The sequence below is a fragment of the Pseudomyrmex gracilis genome, unplaced genomic scaffold (assembly GCF_002006095.1).
Source record: "Pseudomyrmex gracilis isolate BER0280 unplaced genomic scaffold, ASM200609v1 scaffold_53, whole genome shotgun sequence".
Classification (NCBI taxonomy): domain Eukaryota; kingdom Metazoa; phylum Arthropoda; class Insecta; order Hymenoptera; family Formicidae; genus Pseudomyrmex; species Pseudomyrmex gracilis.
The window spans coordinates 378,180-396,572 of NW_018020637.1; the positions used below are offsets into that span (position 1 = coordinate 378,180).

Below are 18,393 nucleotides of genomic sequence, written 5' to 3' on the forward strand. Positions count from 1 at the left end.
CGTTTCTCCGTTGACACGTACAATTCTCCCTCCCTCCCTTCGCATCTTTCTTTATCTTCGTTATTACGCTCACTCACGCGACCACACTCTCACACAACAAGCGTGCTTCGCGAGCTTCTGCTTGTAAATCATCGTCTTCCATAAACCGATTCGCAAACTTCGTGAATAAATTTCGGGGGAAGAAGGATTTTCGCTGCTTTTTTTTCGAAGCAATAATCAAAGTTCATGTGTACAGAATTTGGCTGAATTTTAATGGAAATTTTGCTGAACGAGGTCACACGATTCCCAGGATTCAACCTTTCCATCTCTCGGGAATCTTTTTTTTTTACCTCATCCTTCGCGCTGTCGTGCTCTTTAGCGGCTTGCTTGCTTGCTTGCTTGCTTGCCGGGATTAAATCAATTTTCTCTCGACTAATTCATCCCCTCGGCGCTCCGATTGCTTTTATCTCCGATTCCATTATCACGAGCGTCGTCACCCTCCGATCCGACTCTCTCCGATGCCACGAATCTTCCGGCAGTCAATCCGCGCGCGTCTCTCCTCGCGACCGCGCGCGTATATCGATGACGATTTTTCCAGTTGAGAGAAGCGCCCAGCCCAGATCGTCGATCCACAGCGTCCGACCGTGAAGGGGAGATATCCTGTACGCAAGGACACACACGAATATACAACAGATTTAAAAGTTTTTTGTGCCGCGCCTGCCTTGTGCGCGATTGTTAAATGATCTCGCCGACGTCCGGCGTGCGGTTGTGTGCTGTGTCAAGTCAGTGAAAGTCACACAAGTCACGGGACTGCCCCACGCCCCGTCTCATGGATAAACGCTCACAGTGACCGACCGGCCCGAACTACTAGTCCCACGTCCTCGACCTCGGACGACGTAAGTGTGTCCTCTCCACGATGACGTGCGATCTTTTTCTTTCGAGATGCGCGCCAAGGGAAATTTTTCTATATCTCGCACGCGATACGTATATACACATATATACAATACATATGTACAAGTATATACACACGTCTGGAAAGTAGTGAAATGTTACTCTCGGACACTTTGAAACTTCGGAGCGACTAAAACGTCACTCTCTGACAACAACACTCAGGAGTAAAGCGAAAAGTCTTTTGTCACCGCTCTAACTTCGGACTGAAAAATGTCATGGCAAAAGTGGAGTTTCCGAGAGTTTCGAATTCCATCGTTCTGAATGCGTAACACACGTTGATCCGTGAATTATTGCGCAAGTGACGAGATTTTATCTCGAGGAAAATGTTAGTCGATATTATTTTCTCATTTGTGTGCCAAATATTGGAGATTTGTTTGCCGTGTGCGTGAATTTATAAGCTTCAATATTTAAATTCTGTAACGCGCAATCCTTCGGCTTGTATCAAAGCAAACAAGATTCGAACTGTGTATCCCGCCCTAGTACAAAATTTAGATAACAAACAGTGGGGATCATTCATTTATTTGCGCTATATAGACCGGACTGTTTGCGCGATAAAACCCAATCAATAATTCGATTTCCAAGAAGGGACGGATATCGCCGCGGTTAAGCCACTCCACCGAGCAATATCGATTCCGTCCGAGTGCACTCCGGCATTTGCGAATCGCGATCGGACGCTCGCCAAACTAATTACGCGAAAACATCTCAGAGAGAGAGCCGGCACTTTGCTGCAGAATTGTCGTATAATCGATAAAGTTTAAGTCTCTCGCGCGTCTCGCGGGAAGAGAACTTACTGCCATTAATTATTAGCACGGCATCGAATCGGTACGACACGTACAAACTTCTCTCTTTCCGAGACAAACGATTTCATTTCTGACACTTCATTTCTGAAGCATAATTTATAGTTTTATCGTTTTGTATACACACAGACACATAGTGTCAAAACATCCGCTGATTGACACTTCAATGATTTCTTTTTTTTAAAGACCCGTTAATTTGTTTTTCCATGTCGACTCTGAAGAACTCGGTCATAAAGAAAAGTCCTACCGTCCAAATGAATCCTATGTCAAGTAAAGAGAAGGTAATCACAGACAAAAATGTCAACACAATCGGAAAAGATCAATAAGTGTCAATCATTGAGGAGGTGTTAACTATAGATTTTTTCAGTTCGTGTTACGTATACACTGAAAACAAACACTGCTTGTTTTTTTTTTTTTTTTTTTTTTGATAGAAACTCACTTTTGTTTGGAATTATCGCGCGTTGAAAAGTGCTCGGCAAAAAAAAAAAAAAGCACGAGAGAGTATGTCAATCGTGTCGTAAAGTATCGAGACAGCCGATACTTCGATATACCGTTACGCGGTGCGCCACTTTCTCTCCATCGCGATTCCCGCTGTTATTTTATATACTTCCACCCGCGCCGTTATCGAAAATCGTGCTTTTCAAACGTAATTTCGCGATTTCTCGGAAGTCGCTCGCGTGCGCAGAGAGTTACGTTGTCTAGATTTTCATCGTTGTCAACAATATAGCGGGTTTGTATTTTATTTTTTTTTTCTCTGTACGTCGCGCTCGGTGAGACATAAACGGCGAAACCTTTTCCCCCCTCTCCCGCAGGCCGTCGATAAACGCGCGCGATTACTGAAACGTGACGGCGATAATTGACAGCGTTGCAACACATAAAGGATGGGGTTTAAAAATAGAGTCCGTAAAGAGTAAAAAATAACAATTAAACGGACGATTCTGCACGCGCTCGCGTAATTACGGCACGGTAACATTTTACGGACATTTGCAATACAACAAGTAAACAAAGGCGTCAGAGTGTCGAGCTTGTGAACTTCAGCGATATTGTTATAATTCGTGACTTCTCTCGGGATGAGAGCCACTTCGCCAACACCGCGCGCGAAGTTTATCACACACGTACGAAATCTGATCATCCAATTTATTCAATAGCGATCGGTTGGGTCTCTAGCTTTGGTGTGGCACGCGATATTCCGGCATTTAGACAAAAGCGTGTAAGCAGCGCGAGAGAGTGTTGTCGAAAATTATTTCGAAAATAGCTCCGCCGAAGCGGCGCGAACATTCCGCGAATAGTTCGGCCGCAAAGTTGCCGCTATTTACTTTAGCCTCGGAAACCCGTTCCGACGATAACGGGCAACAATAGCTGTCGCGATGCGGAAAAACGAAAAAGAGAAGAATACCCATCCACTTCCTCCCGCCTCCTGGCTCTCTTCGATTATTGTTTTTCGCCTTTTTTCCTCTCTCGTCGTCTTTTCTATTTGGTGCGCGCGCGCGTGTATACACGCGTAATATGATTAACGAGCACACGAGAGAATTGTCACGGGCGACGGAGCGGGAAGGGGGGAGGCAGAGCGAGAGGAAACAAAGGGTGTACAATAAAGAGGAGGAGGAAGAGGAGAATAGCCGAGAGAGAAAGAAAGAGAGAGAGAGAGAGAGAGAAGTATACGCGGGTGAAGATCTATTATGACGCTCGCGGGGAAGGGAGACGGAGCAGAAGAGAAGGGGAGAAGGGAAAAAGGGAGTCGCGACGAACGATGGAGGGAAAGGAAAAGCGGATAACGACGGAGCGAGAGAACGCGCGCGGAGGTGGTGCGGGAAAGGGCGAGGGAGGAGGGCCGGAAGGGAGAGAAAGAGAGAAGTGGTAGGGAAAATGAATTCTCGTTGGCAGTCAGATAACCCGGTACGATCGATCGGCGAATATCTGCCGCTCCGCCGGCGTTGTACACACGCCGCGCTTACACACAGAAACACGCGCTTATGTACGTGGAAACACGGTTATGTACACGTCGCAGAGACACGCTTATGTACCCCAGGTATGCGCCTCCCTCCGCTACGTGCATGTAGATTTATGCGAGCTTGTATGCGTGCGTGTGTGTGTGTACACGGGAGAGCGCGCGTGTATGGATATTTTGCACGTGCGTGTGTGTGCGCGCGGCCGCCACATAGAGACGTGTCTGTCGGCGCGACTTTGCGAACGGACGGGAGAGGAACGCACATGCACTATGCATGAATGCGTGCACATACACCCGGGCCCGGGCTGGGATTTATTCCCGGCGGAACTTTGCGACGTGCGGAGATGAGGGAGGGAGAAAGAGAGAGAGAGAGAGAGAGAGAGAGAGAGAGAGAGAGAGAGAGAGAGAGCGCAAAAATGTTGCGCGATGCAAGAGTCGACGGATGCTTCATGTGAACTGACGAAAAGGGATTTTTTATCCGTCGCGAGAGACAGATCTCGTTGCAACGTTAATACGCGGAATATGCGCGATGACAAAAAAAAAAAAAAAAAAACAATCGCGCATTAAATCTCGTTAATATTAATAAGTAGCGGAAGAGTTTTTTTTTGCGACTTTTATTACTATTATTATTCCCAGTAGATCATTACGTAAAACAGTTGAAATTGAGAGAGAAGTCGCGCGTCGCGACTATGACGATTAAATGTGTCTCCATTGACAGCGGATGACATTTGAAAAATTAAGGCTCCGAGTCTTCAATTTCTTGACGCGGATGCTGTGATGTCACTTTTAACGAGACGCGCCACGTCCTCTCTCTCTCTCTCTCTCTCTCTCTCTCGGCTTTCGTCCGCGCGCAGAAATTATGAATGGGGGTTCCCGCGCATTTCGGAACGCGAATCTCATTTTGCGCGCGGGACGCATAGCCACGTACACACATCTACTCTACTCTCTATCTCCCGTTTCTCTCTTCGTATACGACCGTATTACCGTGCGCAACGCGGCACGGCCGATTTAATATTGCAGGCTGCACGGTGGCGTTCTAAATGATTCAGAAATCCGCGTTTATTTCGGGTCACCGCACGCGATTATCTCTCGAACGGGGGAATTTCAATGTAGAGTGAGCACCGGCGCAAACCCGAATAGAGCGGATCTCTGCTCATATTTAATTGGCCGTTTTGGTCCCCCCTCGCAGTCTTCTCTTCGTGTCACGTCCTCGGGCAACGGCAGTTCCAGCGAGTCGCGCGTCGGAAATTATTCACGAGCGTGAAAATCACGTCAAGAGGCAAACCCGCGTCTGGGCAGATCGAACTCACCGAAAGAGTGTTCTTGAATTCTTCATTTCTTCGGAAATTTAAATTTCAACGAAACTTTACGAAGCGATCGGTTTTCAGATATTCCGTTGTCAGTACAATACAAATTCTATACGCTCGATTGCAAACGCGATCGATAATATTTATCGTTTAAATAAACTTTAATAATTACAAATGTCAACATTTTCTATAAAAGAAAAAAAAACAAAACAAACGAATCTACGACTTAAATTTTATTTTTTTTTTTTAATTTTGAAAGTTGTAAAAAGCGAAATGCGAATTATCTCGAAACTTCGGGGAAAACTCAACTTTAATTGCACGAAGAAATTCATTATTAATAAGACGACTTGTAGCAAATTAGCTTCATCCTAGGACGAGCCGGCTGGCGTGGGATGTTAGATCGCGCCATCCGAGAACGCCCTATCCTCTTCAAGCTTTTTAAAATTGATTGCGCTTGAAATTTTAATAATCTCCCTTCATCTCCATAATCTTTGTATCCGCGCGCGAGCCGGCGAATGGTGATTAAAACTCCGCGTTAACGAGGCACGCCGCTATATATGTGGTACGAGCGATAATAAATTCTCGCGCTTTAGTAACGAGCTCGTCGCGTTTTTCTGTAGAAGAAAAATGTGCGACGTCAACGTGAATTGCGCGCGGACACACAAGGCGAATCGAGGCGAATAGAAAGGAAGATTGAGAGAGAGGGAGTCAAGCCGGGCCCGTTGTCTGTCAATATTCCTCCGAGTACTTGACTTGCATGCGAGTCGCGCGCATAGATAAAACGCGCGGCACGTCCGCGGCGTATCTGTCGCGCGAGCGGCTTTTGTCGCTTAACAAGAGCGCAGGCGGCGTAGAAACGACGACGGCCGGCGACGGGAATTACGTGAATTCACTCGCGATCGCGCGCAATGGCGAGCTTCTGCGATATGTTCGCATTCTCGAACGTCTTTTTTTCCGAGACGCGGAAAATAACGTTCGCGACATTCGATATACGAGAGAGAGAGAAAGAGAGAGGATTCGTTTAATCCCTTTAGCACCGAAACGCTCTTTCGGCATTATCGATATAACCGGAGACGCGAGATGCGTGAGTCAGCGCGGCGTAATTTTATTATACGGATACTTTGAAATTTAATACGACGTAAGTTTCACGCGCGCGAACGGATGAGAGAGAAAGAGAGAGAGAGAGAGAGAGAGAGAGAGAGAGAGAGAGAGAGAGAGAGAGAGAATTGAAAGACCGGATTTCGTTTCATCGTGAGAAACCCGCGTGAAAAAAAATGTCGCGTAAAGCTTGTTTTCAAGTTAATACTGTTAAATCCGCGTCCCTTTTCCATTGCGTTAAATCACATGAAAAAAAAAAAAAGTATCACTCCGATATGATCGCGTGTGTGTTGTCTGCTGTTACCACACGGATAAAAAGTAGACGTGTATCGACTTAAAGAGGTCACCTGCACGCGCGCGCGCGCGCGCGGATGGATCGGTTCGTAGATGGAAGAAGAACGACCGGTATTTCCGAAACCGGTTGATCGCGATAGCGTCGATGGGAGGCGGCGAAGATCGGTAAACAAGAGAACCGGCTGGTCTTTCTGGTCGGATGGGTTTTATCGCGACGACGTCCCAATACATTCGTTCGCGACACCCTGTGTGACTATACGTGTGTGCACACGGTGTGTAACACGATACGTGTAATGCATTACACGCGCGCACGTTGTCGAAGCGCGATTACGTCGGTATACAATATGCGCGTGCACGCGTGCGTGCGTGCGTGTGCGTGAGCCATTGGCGTAACGTCCGTCGTTTCCTGAGCAGCCAGCGCGCGCGCGCTTCGTAATATCAATCATAAAAGATAACGACGCGTCCCCCGACGATTCGTGTGAAGCGCCGCCGCGTACGTACCTTATTATAACGACGGAAAATAAGAGCAGCGAAGGACGGAGGATTAATAAGCCGGTAGAACGGTATCGGGAGCATACGGGCGAACAGGCTGGGGACTTGGGATTAAAGCAAAAACATCGCGTCCAAAGAAAATTGTAGCAGATACACGAGAAGTAACTACTTCCTGGCAATCATCAGGAGAGTTGATAGAAACGATTAAAAAAAAAAAAAAACAAAAAAAAAATTATTGGCTGAAAGTAAATGAGAAAAGATTCGAGATAAAAAAATTGTGTACTATTCGTGATAGTTTTGATTTATTCGTCTCTTATATTTAGAGACTTGTATTATATAAAAGTTTTTTTATTGGCAAATGTGTGTCTCTCTTATTCGTGTATGTAACGATACACGTACGTACGATAAATTAATCTCTATCTATTACATAACTCGATCGCTTCGTAACGTCAGCCAACTAATCGCGTGCGATCTCAATTATTATTATCTTCTCTTATTATCTCTTTTTGTGCTTATGTTCGTATCACTTTGTCGCGCTTCGGTTTTCGTGTACGATTTTCTTAACTGAAATGTGCGCGCGCAATTTGTTTCCCAAGTGGCTTGTTATCGGCTCCGAACGCCGAGATAATCCGGTTTTATCCGTATCTCGCGTTGCTTATTACATAGTTACGCGAAGAGAGATCTCGTTATCGCTACGCTTTTGCGCACATTCGCGCCTGTTTCTCGCATCAGTGACATACTTTTCGGAAGCGTTCGAAAACGGAGAAATTTAACAACACAATTTAACAATGTTTCGAGTTTCTCGCGTTATTTTTTGTTGTGGTTTACCAATTTTTCTATATTGTTACCAAGTAACAATGTAGAATAGTTTTTTGCAATAATAAATTACAACAAACATTTTTTGCAATAAATGTTGCACGTTCGCGATGTAAATACGCCATTGGTCGCGTGCGCGCGCGTATTCGCACGCAAATACACGCGTGTGTGCACGCCTGCATACAGCGCGCAAGGTTTCTTGTGTAGCCATTAATTAGATTAGCATATGCCGGAAAAAGATGCTGTCCGCACGTAATGCGTCCGCCTATATCCGCCGGCGGCGAAGACGCCATTACCTCGACGATACCTTAATGGCATTACGGAATATCATCCGTTGTCGTCGCTTGTAACGTTTCTGGGTTGTCTCTTTTTTTTTTTTTTTTTTTTAATATTTATATCTTCTCGCGCGAGACATGCAGGTAAAAATAAAGTCGACTGACGTGACGACCAAGTACGATGAATTATTTTTTGCTTTGCGGATGCGCTCTCGTGATATCGAATTTCTGTCCGCAACATGATTACACACTTCGCGCGCTTGTCTCTATACATACATATATATACGCGCGTTGCAAAAAAAAAAAAATCTACACAAATAAGATTACGATGAATCGCAAGAATAGTTTTTGCTTTACATAACCTTTGACTGTAAGAGATTGCGTTAAACAATTTTTTACCATCCGTTTTACTCTACTCGGAAATGTCAGCGGAATTGGAAAAATGTTTGAAAAATGTTTAAAAATACTTCGATTAATATAATAAAGTTTTGAACAAATAGATATTTATGGTTTGTCCACTTTGACAATATTCAGAAACAAGTGACGTGTTCTGGTATTTTGAAGTAGAAGATATCTTTTTCTATTCTCAGACACACACATATATATGTCGGTACACATATATGAGCTTTTTTTTTTTTTTTTACATAAGAGCTTTTCTCCTCGCGAATGCGCGATCAAGCGAGCGCGCGTATGCGAGATGCACATACATAAGCGAGTATATAATGTTTATGTGTGTCCGCCGGAATGCAACGGCCTAGGTGAAATGCCTGGCCCCGTGCCAGAGACTTTAACCTCAATTTGCAATAAAACACACACGCGACTATATACGACGGAGAGGAGGTGGATTCTTCCGCCTGGACGCGCGCGCGACGCGTCTCTCGCAGCCTCCTCCGCTTCCTTTTCTGTCGTGAAAATACAAAGGGAAGGGAAGGGATCTCGGTTCAGAGACACATCGCGAAATACACCGTCGCGAATAAATTTTTTCATAACACACACACACAGTTTGATAAATTCGTCGTGATTCTCTGGGAATTTTTTTTATCGGCGAGAGATCAGTCACTTGCATCGGTGGAAAAAATTACACCGCGTCAAATTATTTTGAAGAAAAATGAAGGTGTGTAAAAAAATTCCGGTAATTTAAGAGCGAAACACTTCTGGACCCCCAACTTTTTACTCTTTGCGGAAGTCTAAGGATCTTGAGAAAAATGCTCGGAACATCTCGGCGTCGGATTCTTGCGATTTAGTACCTCTGCCTCTTTGTCTCTTATGTGTGTCACGTACTCTTCATTACGTTCTTCCTTAATTAATCTTCCAAAGTTACACAACACGCTACGCTTTAATGCGGATTTTATGTCGGCTGTTAATTTTCGGTAATTCGATCGGTCGATGCGCCAGTTTCGTCGGAAAACTTAAATCGTTGCTTTCGGAACACCGCGTGTGTACGTTCGCTCGCATTTATCTCGAGGCGCGTCCGTTTATCACCGCGGGTAATAAATGCGGCAGTTAAACAGAGAACGGGTAAACCTGCTTTCTCTCATCCTTCTCGATCCTTCCGCGCGCAGTGTTTCTTGTGCACCCAGTGGCTTTTACGAGCGTCAACAAAGGGCCGGGACTGACGTTACGATTATCTGACTGCGGGTATGTAAGTCGCGAGTGCGCGCGCGCGCGCGCGCGCAGGCAAGGACGAGTAGCGAAAGGCGAACGGGTGGGCGACAATAATGCGGGTAGAAGATAGAGAGACCCCGGGGCCATCCCAGATCCCATAAAGTCGCGGCTGGCTGCAGTTTGGTCTCGTCGTGACGAAACTCGCGCGACATCACAGATAGACGTTGCCAACAACTCGGAAAGAGACGGCAGTTTCCATTCACGCTGTTCGAGATATTCGAGAACGATTCGCGATGTTTTTCTCATTATTGCGTAAAAGAGCGCACCTGACGACTTTTAATTCGGACGTTGCACATGTACACACACACACACACACACGTCGGGTAAATAGACATTTGGCACGAGTATTAAAATAACAATAACGTGACGCGGGTAATCGATCGCGCTGCGGGATAGGTAGTCTATAAGTTGAGAGAAGCCGCAGTTTTGCGTGAACGTACAGTTCTGCGTGATCGGTCGTGTTGCAATAAATCGGCACGATCGTTTATTTTAATCAAATCCACCGACAACCACCGACTTGGAAAGAAAGCGCATAAAACATTTTTGTTGCACGCGATGCCCCAACATCCGACGACTGATCCGTGTCTGCGACACGCTTTCGTTGCTAAACGAGGCTACCGATCGATTAAAACTCGTTTGCATAACGAGATCACAATTTTATTTCTGTCCGAGAGATCTAATTTCTTGCGATATACAAGCTATTAAATGTCAAATCAATGGGGTATGTCACATTCCAAATTGTACAAGTTTAGATCTGTGTACACGTGTATCTTAATGGTTTCTCATGCGCGTGATATATTCTCCCTTGTTATATTTTTTTAATTATTAATTAAACAATTTTTTGAATACAACACAATTAACAAAAATGTTCCGGTTTTTGTTGTAGCCCCGACCCGGTAGGAGACCCCGAAGACGACCGGGAAACGCAGCGCAGTTGCAGACAACAACTCCGAGGGCACAAAGTCCGATATCGCAGCATCTCGAAAAAGGTAAACAACAACATTTCTGTCACCGCCGAGAGTATCGCGAAACAATAATCTCCATTAGAATATCAGTTTTCATCAGAAGACACTTTTTTTTTTCATACTCTCTTCCTCGATTTATCCGAGATTTTTGTTCTTGCGGATGATAGTCCCGCTCGCCGCGCGAGCGGGAACTTCCCGGAACGGACTAAAGACTATAATCTCGAGTGGCGTGCCATTTGAAATTGAGATTTAATAGGAGCGCAAATGGAGCGAAACTCTCCCGGAAACGCGCGCGGGAGAGAAGCCTCGGTTGCCCGAAATTCATTAGTCGGTTCGCGGAATGTCTGCCCCGCTAATTTCGCTCCATGAAGCGAAGTGGTGGTGCAGGGGTATTCGCGCGCGCTGATGAATACAGTTTTAATCGTGTTCCGAAGGTAGCGAACTTTAGGGAAACCAGACTCTCGTTGAACGGAGTTGTAAGTTTCGCCGACTTCATCGATGGAATGAAACTTGGCGCCGCGCGATCGATAAAATTTATTCGGGGTTTTTTTTTTTTTTTCTTCAAGAAGTCGGCGAGTGTACTAGCAATCGGTCGGATCCCGAATGTGTTCGGGTTCGGCGCAATCGTCGACCGCACGGCCGTTAATCGTTATCGGATAAGTAAGTAAACGCTTATCTCGCCGCGGCGTACCGTTTTCGATCGCCAACTGGCGCGCGGTATTGCATGCCATTCTTGTTCGAGGGGATCGTTTCGCCGATCGATCGCGCGGCGCAATCTCGCGCGCAACAGACGACGAGAACGAAAGGGTTCCGATTTAACGACGCGATCTCCGTGCGTCTCGGGTATCATAATATGAGAGAGCGATAAAGCGCGCTTGGATATCGAGCTTGCCGCGACGTGCATCGCACATCGACGGGCGCTCGTAAACATCGGCAGGTCACGCGTAAATCGATTGTTACCGTGGTAAATAATGCGATTGAAATGATACTGAAAAACTCTATTAGAAAAAAAAGTATTACGCCTAATCATAAAACTTGAGTTATTATACGCCTTTCAAGTACAATATTACGGGATCGCGCAGGTCTCTGTATTGCGTAAGACCCAACAATTTACGAAAACGCGCGTCGCACAAAGTTGATATAAAGTACTGCGCGGGACACCCGTTACGTTAGGAAATGACATCGTCGATAAACCGCCACTTATCGGGGCAATAACTATAACTCCCCTATTCGTGTCTCGTGTACGGTCGCCAAAGCGGAAGCGGCTAGGCGGGTCGTGAGCTATCGCATAGCTACGTCGACCTAGTGTCCAGGTCTTCCGTATGGTCGATAAAGCGAGGTCAAACGGGGTCGTCGTTGCCGTTGCCGTCATCATCGTCGCCGTCGTCGTCGTCGTCGTGGATAGATGCGCGCCGAATCGACCCGCGCGCGAAGGTCAGATGAAGCAGCAGCTCGGTTGACTTCCCTCGTTTCCTCTCCCTCGCCTCCGAGCGATCTTCGGTCGCGTTCATTCATGGACTCGAGCGGCTGCCAGGAATCGGAGCGTTATTTCGAGAGCCGGGCCGATACACGCCGGCCGAAAAAAGGTGTAACACGATCGACGAAGGGTGGCGGGCGGAGAAAACGGGACGAAAAAAGGAACGACGCGGCGGCGGCTATTGGGAGAGAACGGGTTACACACCGACGAAGACGTGGTGGACGACAAGGTGGAAGCGGGACGAGAAGTATGTACGTGGTTGTATATAGCAAGGGAAATAAATGGTTTGAGAAACCGGGAGAAAACCGGTCCCGCGGACAAAAGACACGTTGCCGGCACCGCCTGAATCGCGCCGGAGCGATTCGAGAAACGCGAAGGGAGGAGAGAAGAAAGAATCGTATCGGGAGTTACGAGACGCGCGAGAGGACGAAAAGGGAAGGCTGAGTCAGACGGGAGAATAGGGTCCTGGTGATTCCGACGGGGAAAAGAGAGACCGGCAACCTTCTCGTCGGAGCTCTAAAAGCGCGATTCGCGCGATTTATAATTCGCAATGGAATTTTACAACTCGCGAGACGAGCAAAAAAAAAAAAACGTTTTTTATGTTTGTAAAAAAAAGTAGAAAATAAATAACGTTCCGTTTTTATAAAACGGATAATATTGTGTTGCGCGCGAAAAATTACCAGATAAAGTTTGAAGCCGTCGAAGCTCGAATAGAATTTAGAACAAGAAAAGAGAACAAGAATTTTCTCTTTTGTAGGTTTTTTTTAAAAACAGAAATATTTTATCAAACGCAAAGTTTTATTTTTCTTATTTATTTGTGAAATTGCCAACAGAATTTTTCTGTTTGAAAACGGGCATAAACAGGGCCGAAGAACGAGAATGGCGCGGTCTTTGTCCGCATTGAATTCGCTCTAATCCTCAAGAGGCCATTCTTTTATATATATATATACGTTACGTATATACATATATATGTATATATATATATATATATACATATATATATACACACACATAGCTTCGTCTCTTCAGATCCCTTTCGCCTTGCAAGTCTCCCCCTCGTCTATTTATCTTCCTTTCTCTCGTTCTCTGGGTTACTCGAGCTCTCATTACGAACGGCGTGATCGTTTCTTCTATTCTTCTTCTTGATTTGCCAAGATCCGATCTCTTTATTTTGATTGCCGTCACAGTTTCTTTGCATTTCCACCATATTAGTCACAAGTCTAAATTTGTTTGAGATATTTTTGGCGTAGAGCCTGGACGATCGAAGATTTTTATTAACGATAGGTTTTTGTCAACAAAATATGATACAACAGAAATGACACGATCGCGACACGTGTGTGTAAACAAGATCTAATCGCGGAAAGTTAGTTGTTTAACGATTATTCGATATAAAACGAATTAAGAGAACTCCAAAGATAGAAAATTATTTGTGCAAAGTTAATTGAGACGGAACGTTGCTATAGGTTTTACGGTTAACGTCACGTCATTTTAGTTCTGATTAAGAAATAATAAATTGTCGTCGATAAAATAATAATCAACACTATAGAATATTCAATTTGTGTGCTCGTAAATAACTCGGAAAATTTTGTCTGCCGCTGAAATTGTCGCGAAGCGAAGCTTTCGGAGATTATTTGGCGGTACGACTGTTCCTAATTTTACGGGTCCAAATGAAATTATCCGCCATTTGTTTCGAAAGATAACTTCGGATAAGTGCGGTTATCTCTTTGTCTCGTCGCAATTTAAGGAAAAACAACGTTCAAATTCTTCGAATAACTTTGAATCGAGTTCGTTGTGTTGACAAGTTTTGCTAACAATAAATCTATATTTCCAAATTATAAAATTGTTCAACGAGATCAATTAGTTTATCAAGAAACGCAATTTAGCACTGTGCTGCAGCAAAATCTGGAATGTAAATGTAGCTAAACCATCGTATCTCGATAATAAATGTTAAATCCATCCGTTTTCAGCTCAACGTTTGTTATCACAATCGCTTCACCACTAGTCAATTATTCAAGTTTATCGATTGCGTATATTCGCGTGCTAATTTAACTGCGCAAATTCCACGAAGGTCTTACTCGGTATAGAATTTACCGCAACACAGTAAATCAATTCAATATTAATCTGTTCGATTTTTTATTAGTCCGAGAATCTTAATCATATATTTTGTATATTTTTTATTATTTCTGAGTTTTCATCGTTGCACATTTAGCTATTTATTTGGACAAACTTATTTTCTATTTGACAAACTTTATTATATCTACTTGCGTGAATATTGTTGTAAAACAAAATAAATGCGTTGTGAGATATTTCATTTCATTTTATATACGATTTAAATATATTGCAAATTGCAAAACATTTTGAGAAACATAGCTAGAAAGTTGATATTCACGTGTGATTGTGTTCACACACAACTATGTCAAAAATGAAATGGTCTCGGGAAGATTCGGATTTCTTGATCTTTCGTTCCGCGAGTGCCAAACCGGAGGCACGTGTAACGCGGGGTGACCTCGTGGCAATAAAATAACGAGACCCCAACAGTTCTTTGAAGTGGCATTCGCGCGCGCGCGCGCGGTCGTCGGTACAGTTCCTTGCATCCCTGGTCAGGCATCCCTCTCCTCTTTCTCCTCGACGCTCCCGCGCGCGGTCGGGTCTTTTTTATTTTCACAGGGAGCTATATACGTCGCAAAAATAAACGACTGGCGTAAGCGCGTGTCGGGTGACACATTGCTGAAAATACAACCTCGAGCCGTTGCACCGCACCAACAGCGCTGATGTCTCACGGTAATTATGTCTGGAAAAATAAAAAGAACGGCGAAAAGGAGAGATGAACGTCCGTTTACGTCTATATTTGAAGAACCGAGTCGTGCGGGAGCTATATAGTTTTTTTTTTGTTTTTTTTTTTGCTCAAGATGCTGATAGTAATTTGTTAAATTTTTTCAATTATGTTGTCGCGAACATAATGCAATTCGATTCTCTTTATGCAAAAATAAGTTTTAAACTGAATTTACGATTGAGGTTAAAAGTTCGATACTACAAGTGAGAGACGATAATCGATTCGCTTTAAAACCCTGCTACATTTCTGGACCAAGAGAATCGAGCTATAGTTATAGATAATGTATGTCAATTATCTTCCGTAGTGTCGCGCGTGTATAATTACGACGAGGAGAGGAGTTGGCGAACACAAAATATCGCTCTCTCGAATTCGCATCGACTCCGGCACAAACTTTCCGAGATCGGGAATAATGATAACGCGCGCGACACATTTCCGCCATTTTATTATACGTGTAATTAGAATTTAATTAATCCCGCGTGTATCGAATGTTGCCGCTGCGCAACTTGTAATATCGAAATTACTGGGTCGTTAAATGTTGCGGGGGAACGTTGTTGCGAGTTTAACAATCGGAGCATCCGAAGCGAATGTGAATAATTCATTAGCAGGTTGAGAGATGGGGAGCGCAGAAAAGAGGGAGGGGAGAGGGAGAGACGTAGGAGGATTGTTGTCGTTCGTGAGATAAAGGCGGAGCGCGGTGAAAGCGTTACGTTGCACACGTGGCATTTACATGGAAATTCGACACGCATTTGGCGAAACGTGCTTTTCGCTTCATCTCGTCTCGTCGCGTCGCGTCGCGTCGCGTTTGGAGAGAACGGCGGTTTTATCGTGCGTATACAAACATCGATCCCCTCGAGCCAATTACACGAGACCTCGTTGGCTTCGTTTCTCAGGAAATTACAACCCTTCTCCTCTCTCCTCCCCCATACCTTTGCGGCGTTCTTCTTCATTTCCCTCTCTGTCTCTTTTTTTCCTTTTCTCTTCCGTTCTCTTTCACCCTTTTCACTCTCAATATTTGCTCTGTCTCGATCGATCAGGCTCCCGGAGCCTGACTCATCCCCGGCTCGCGTTACACACCGAGCGAGAGATCGTTTTTTGACACCTCTCGAGGTGAGCGGGCGAGTGGAACGGGCGACGAATTTCGACGGATGTTGTCGCGCGGCGAACACACATTGCACACTTAAATATTCAGCATTCGCGTCTCTTCGACGTCTCTTTCTCTCGCGAGAGACGTTTTTTTTTTTTAACGCGAGAGGAACCAATGCAGCGATTAAAGACCGATTTATCTCGAAGCATCGTGACACCGGGAGAATTATTTCTCAGAACGCCGTCTGAAAAATTCCGTCTCGCATACATTTGCGTTCGAAGCGTAAATTAAATTTTATCGACAGCGAAATAATAAAATATCGTTGACGTGAATTTCGGTCTCCATAAAATTATTTTTCAATTTGTGCGTGTGTATACAATATATACAGTCAGTCACAAAAGTCTTCATACACCCATCGAATTTTATGTGTGTAATTTACAAAAAACAATGGAAGCTGCTCATTGTCACAGAATTGTTTATATTTTCATATCAACACATAATGGCCTTGANTTTGCTTGGTACGTTCACGTATTTTCGGATGGAATGAAAACAACGTAAATATTAAGCTCACAAAAGTCTACATACATCTCAGTTCTTGTGCAAAAACAGTACATTATATTCTATAAACATAGGATTTTGGTTTTGTAGTTTCAGTTTTGTTTTGAAGCAAGTTCGAGAAAGACGTGTTTAACCAAGTGCTTTGCTAACAAGTTATAATCATGACTCCAAGAAAAGAAATTTCTTTAGACATGCGTAATTTGATAATAACATTACGGCAAGAGAGAAAATCGTACACCGAAATTGGTAACATTGTCAAAAAAAGCCGGGCAACAGTACAATCGATTATAAAAAACTTTAATTTGAGGGGTACAACATCAAATAAACCCAGATCTGGTCGTCCAAAAATATTTAACAATCGAGACGCTCGTACTATAATCAGAAAAGTGCAAGAAAATCCTAGAATAAGTGCACCGAAATTAACGGAAGAGATTGCACAAATATCAGGAAAGACTTGTAATCCAGAAACAGTCAGAAGAATTATAAGAAAGGCTGGTTTCCACGGAAGAATAGCAAGAAGAAAACCTTTTATTTCCGAAACTAATAAGAAAAAACGGCTTGATTTTGCAAAGCAATATATTAATAAAGATTTCGAATTTTGGAAGTCTGTTTTATTTACAGATGAAAGTAAATATAATATTTTTGGATGTGATGGAAGACCAAAAGTTTGGCGTAAACGAAATAAGCAAATGGACCCCAAGAATTTGATTCCAACAGTGAAACACGGCGGTGGTCATGTCATGGTTTGGGGTGCAATTGCTGCATCTGGAGTGGGAAATCTGTCATTTATTGAAGGTACCATGGATCGTTATAAATATATCAACATATTGCGAGATAATTTGCAATCTTCAATTCAACGTTTAGATCTTGGAAATCAGTGGATCTTCCAACAAGATAACGATCCGAAACATACGGCCGGGATTGTTAAGGAATGGTTATTATATAATGTGCCACAACAATTATTCACACCACCTCAATCGCCGGATCTTAATCCGATTGAACATATTTGGGCCGAATTAAGCAATCGTATAAGAAAATACACTATTACAGATGTAAAATCATTAAAAACTTATCTAAAAAAGGTGTGGGACGAAATTACACCTGATATAACAACATCTTTAATATTATCAATGCCAAGAAGATTGCAGGCCGTTATAGATGCTAAAGGAGGACCCACAAGATATTAACATAACATTAACTATATTTTTCTTATAATTTTCTGTAACTTTGACAAGTGTATGTAGACTTTTGTGAACGCAATATTTACGTGTTTTTCATTTTTTTCAAAAATACATGAACGTACCAAGCAAACTCAAAGCCATTATGAGTTGATATGAAAATATAAACAATTCTGTGACAGTGACCAGCTTTCATTTTTTTTTGTTAATTACACACATAAAATTCGATGGGTGTATGAAGACTTTTGTGACTGACTGTATATATATATCACATCATGTACGCGGTCGCGCGTAGTAAGATTGTCATGCGAAATTAAATGAATGATGTATCATTTCGACGAACACACGTGCGATAAATATGCAGCAAGCATTGAAAATATGCGCGTATTCCAGCATTGTCGGAATTGCTTTCGGGATTAGGCGATATATCGTTTTGGTGTGTCGGCGGATTCGCGGAATCGCATCACGTACGGCAGCATTGTAAGCAATCAATTGCACGTTCCTGCGAGAATAATTCATCACCGCGCTGTCTGTCGTCGATTCCTCTGGGTCGGTGTAACCAAAATCGTTTCCCAATGCACGTATCACTCTCTTCCTCTCTCTCTCTCTCTTTCTCTTCTCCCGCTCCTCTCTCTCTCTCTCTCTCTCTCTCTCTCTCTCTCTCTCTCTCTCTCTC

At 43.8% G+C, this 18,393-nt stretch overlaps 1 protein-coding gene across 1 annotated transcript in view; it reads left to right on the top strand.

Annotated features, from left to right (window-relative positions):
- The window catches only part of LOC109853693 (probable JmjC domain-containing histone demethylation protein 2C), a 168,078-nt gene that overhangs the window by 71,765 nt on the left and 77,920 nt on the right, over positions 1–18,393 (top strand). Inside the window, exon 7 of the mRNA XM_020426039.1 lies at positions 10,509–10,611. Coding sequence (XP_020281628.1) covers positions 10,509–10,611 — 103 coding nt within the window. The remainder of the gene's footprint in view (positions 1–10,508; positions 10,612–18,393) is intronic.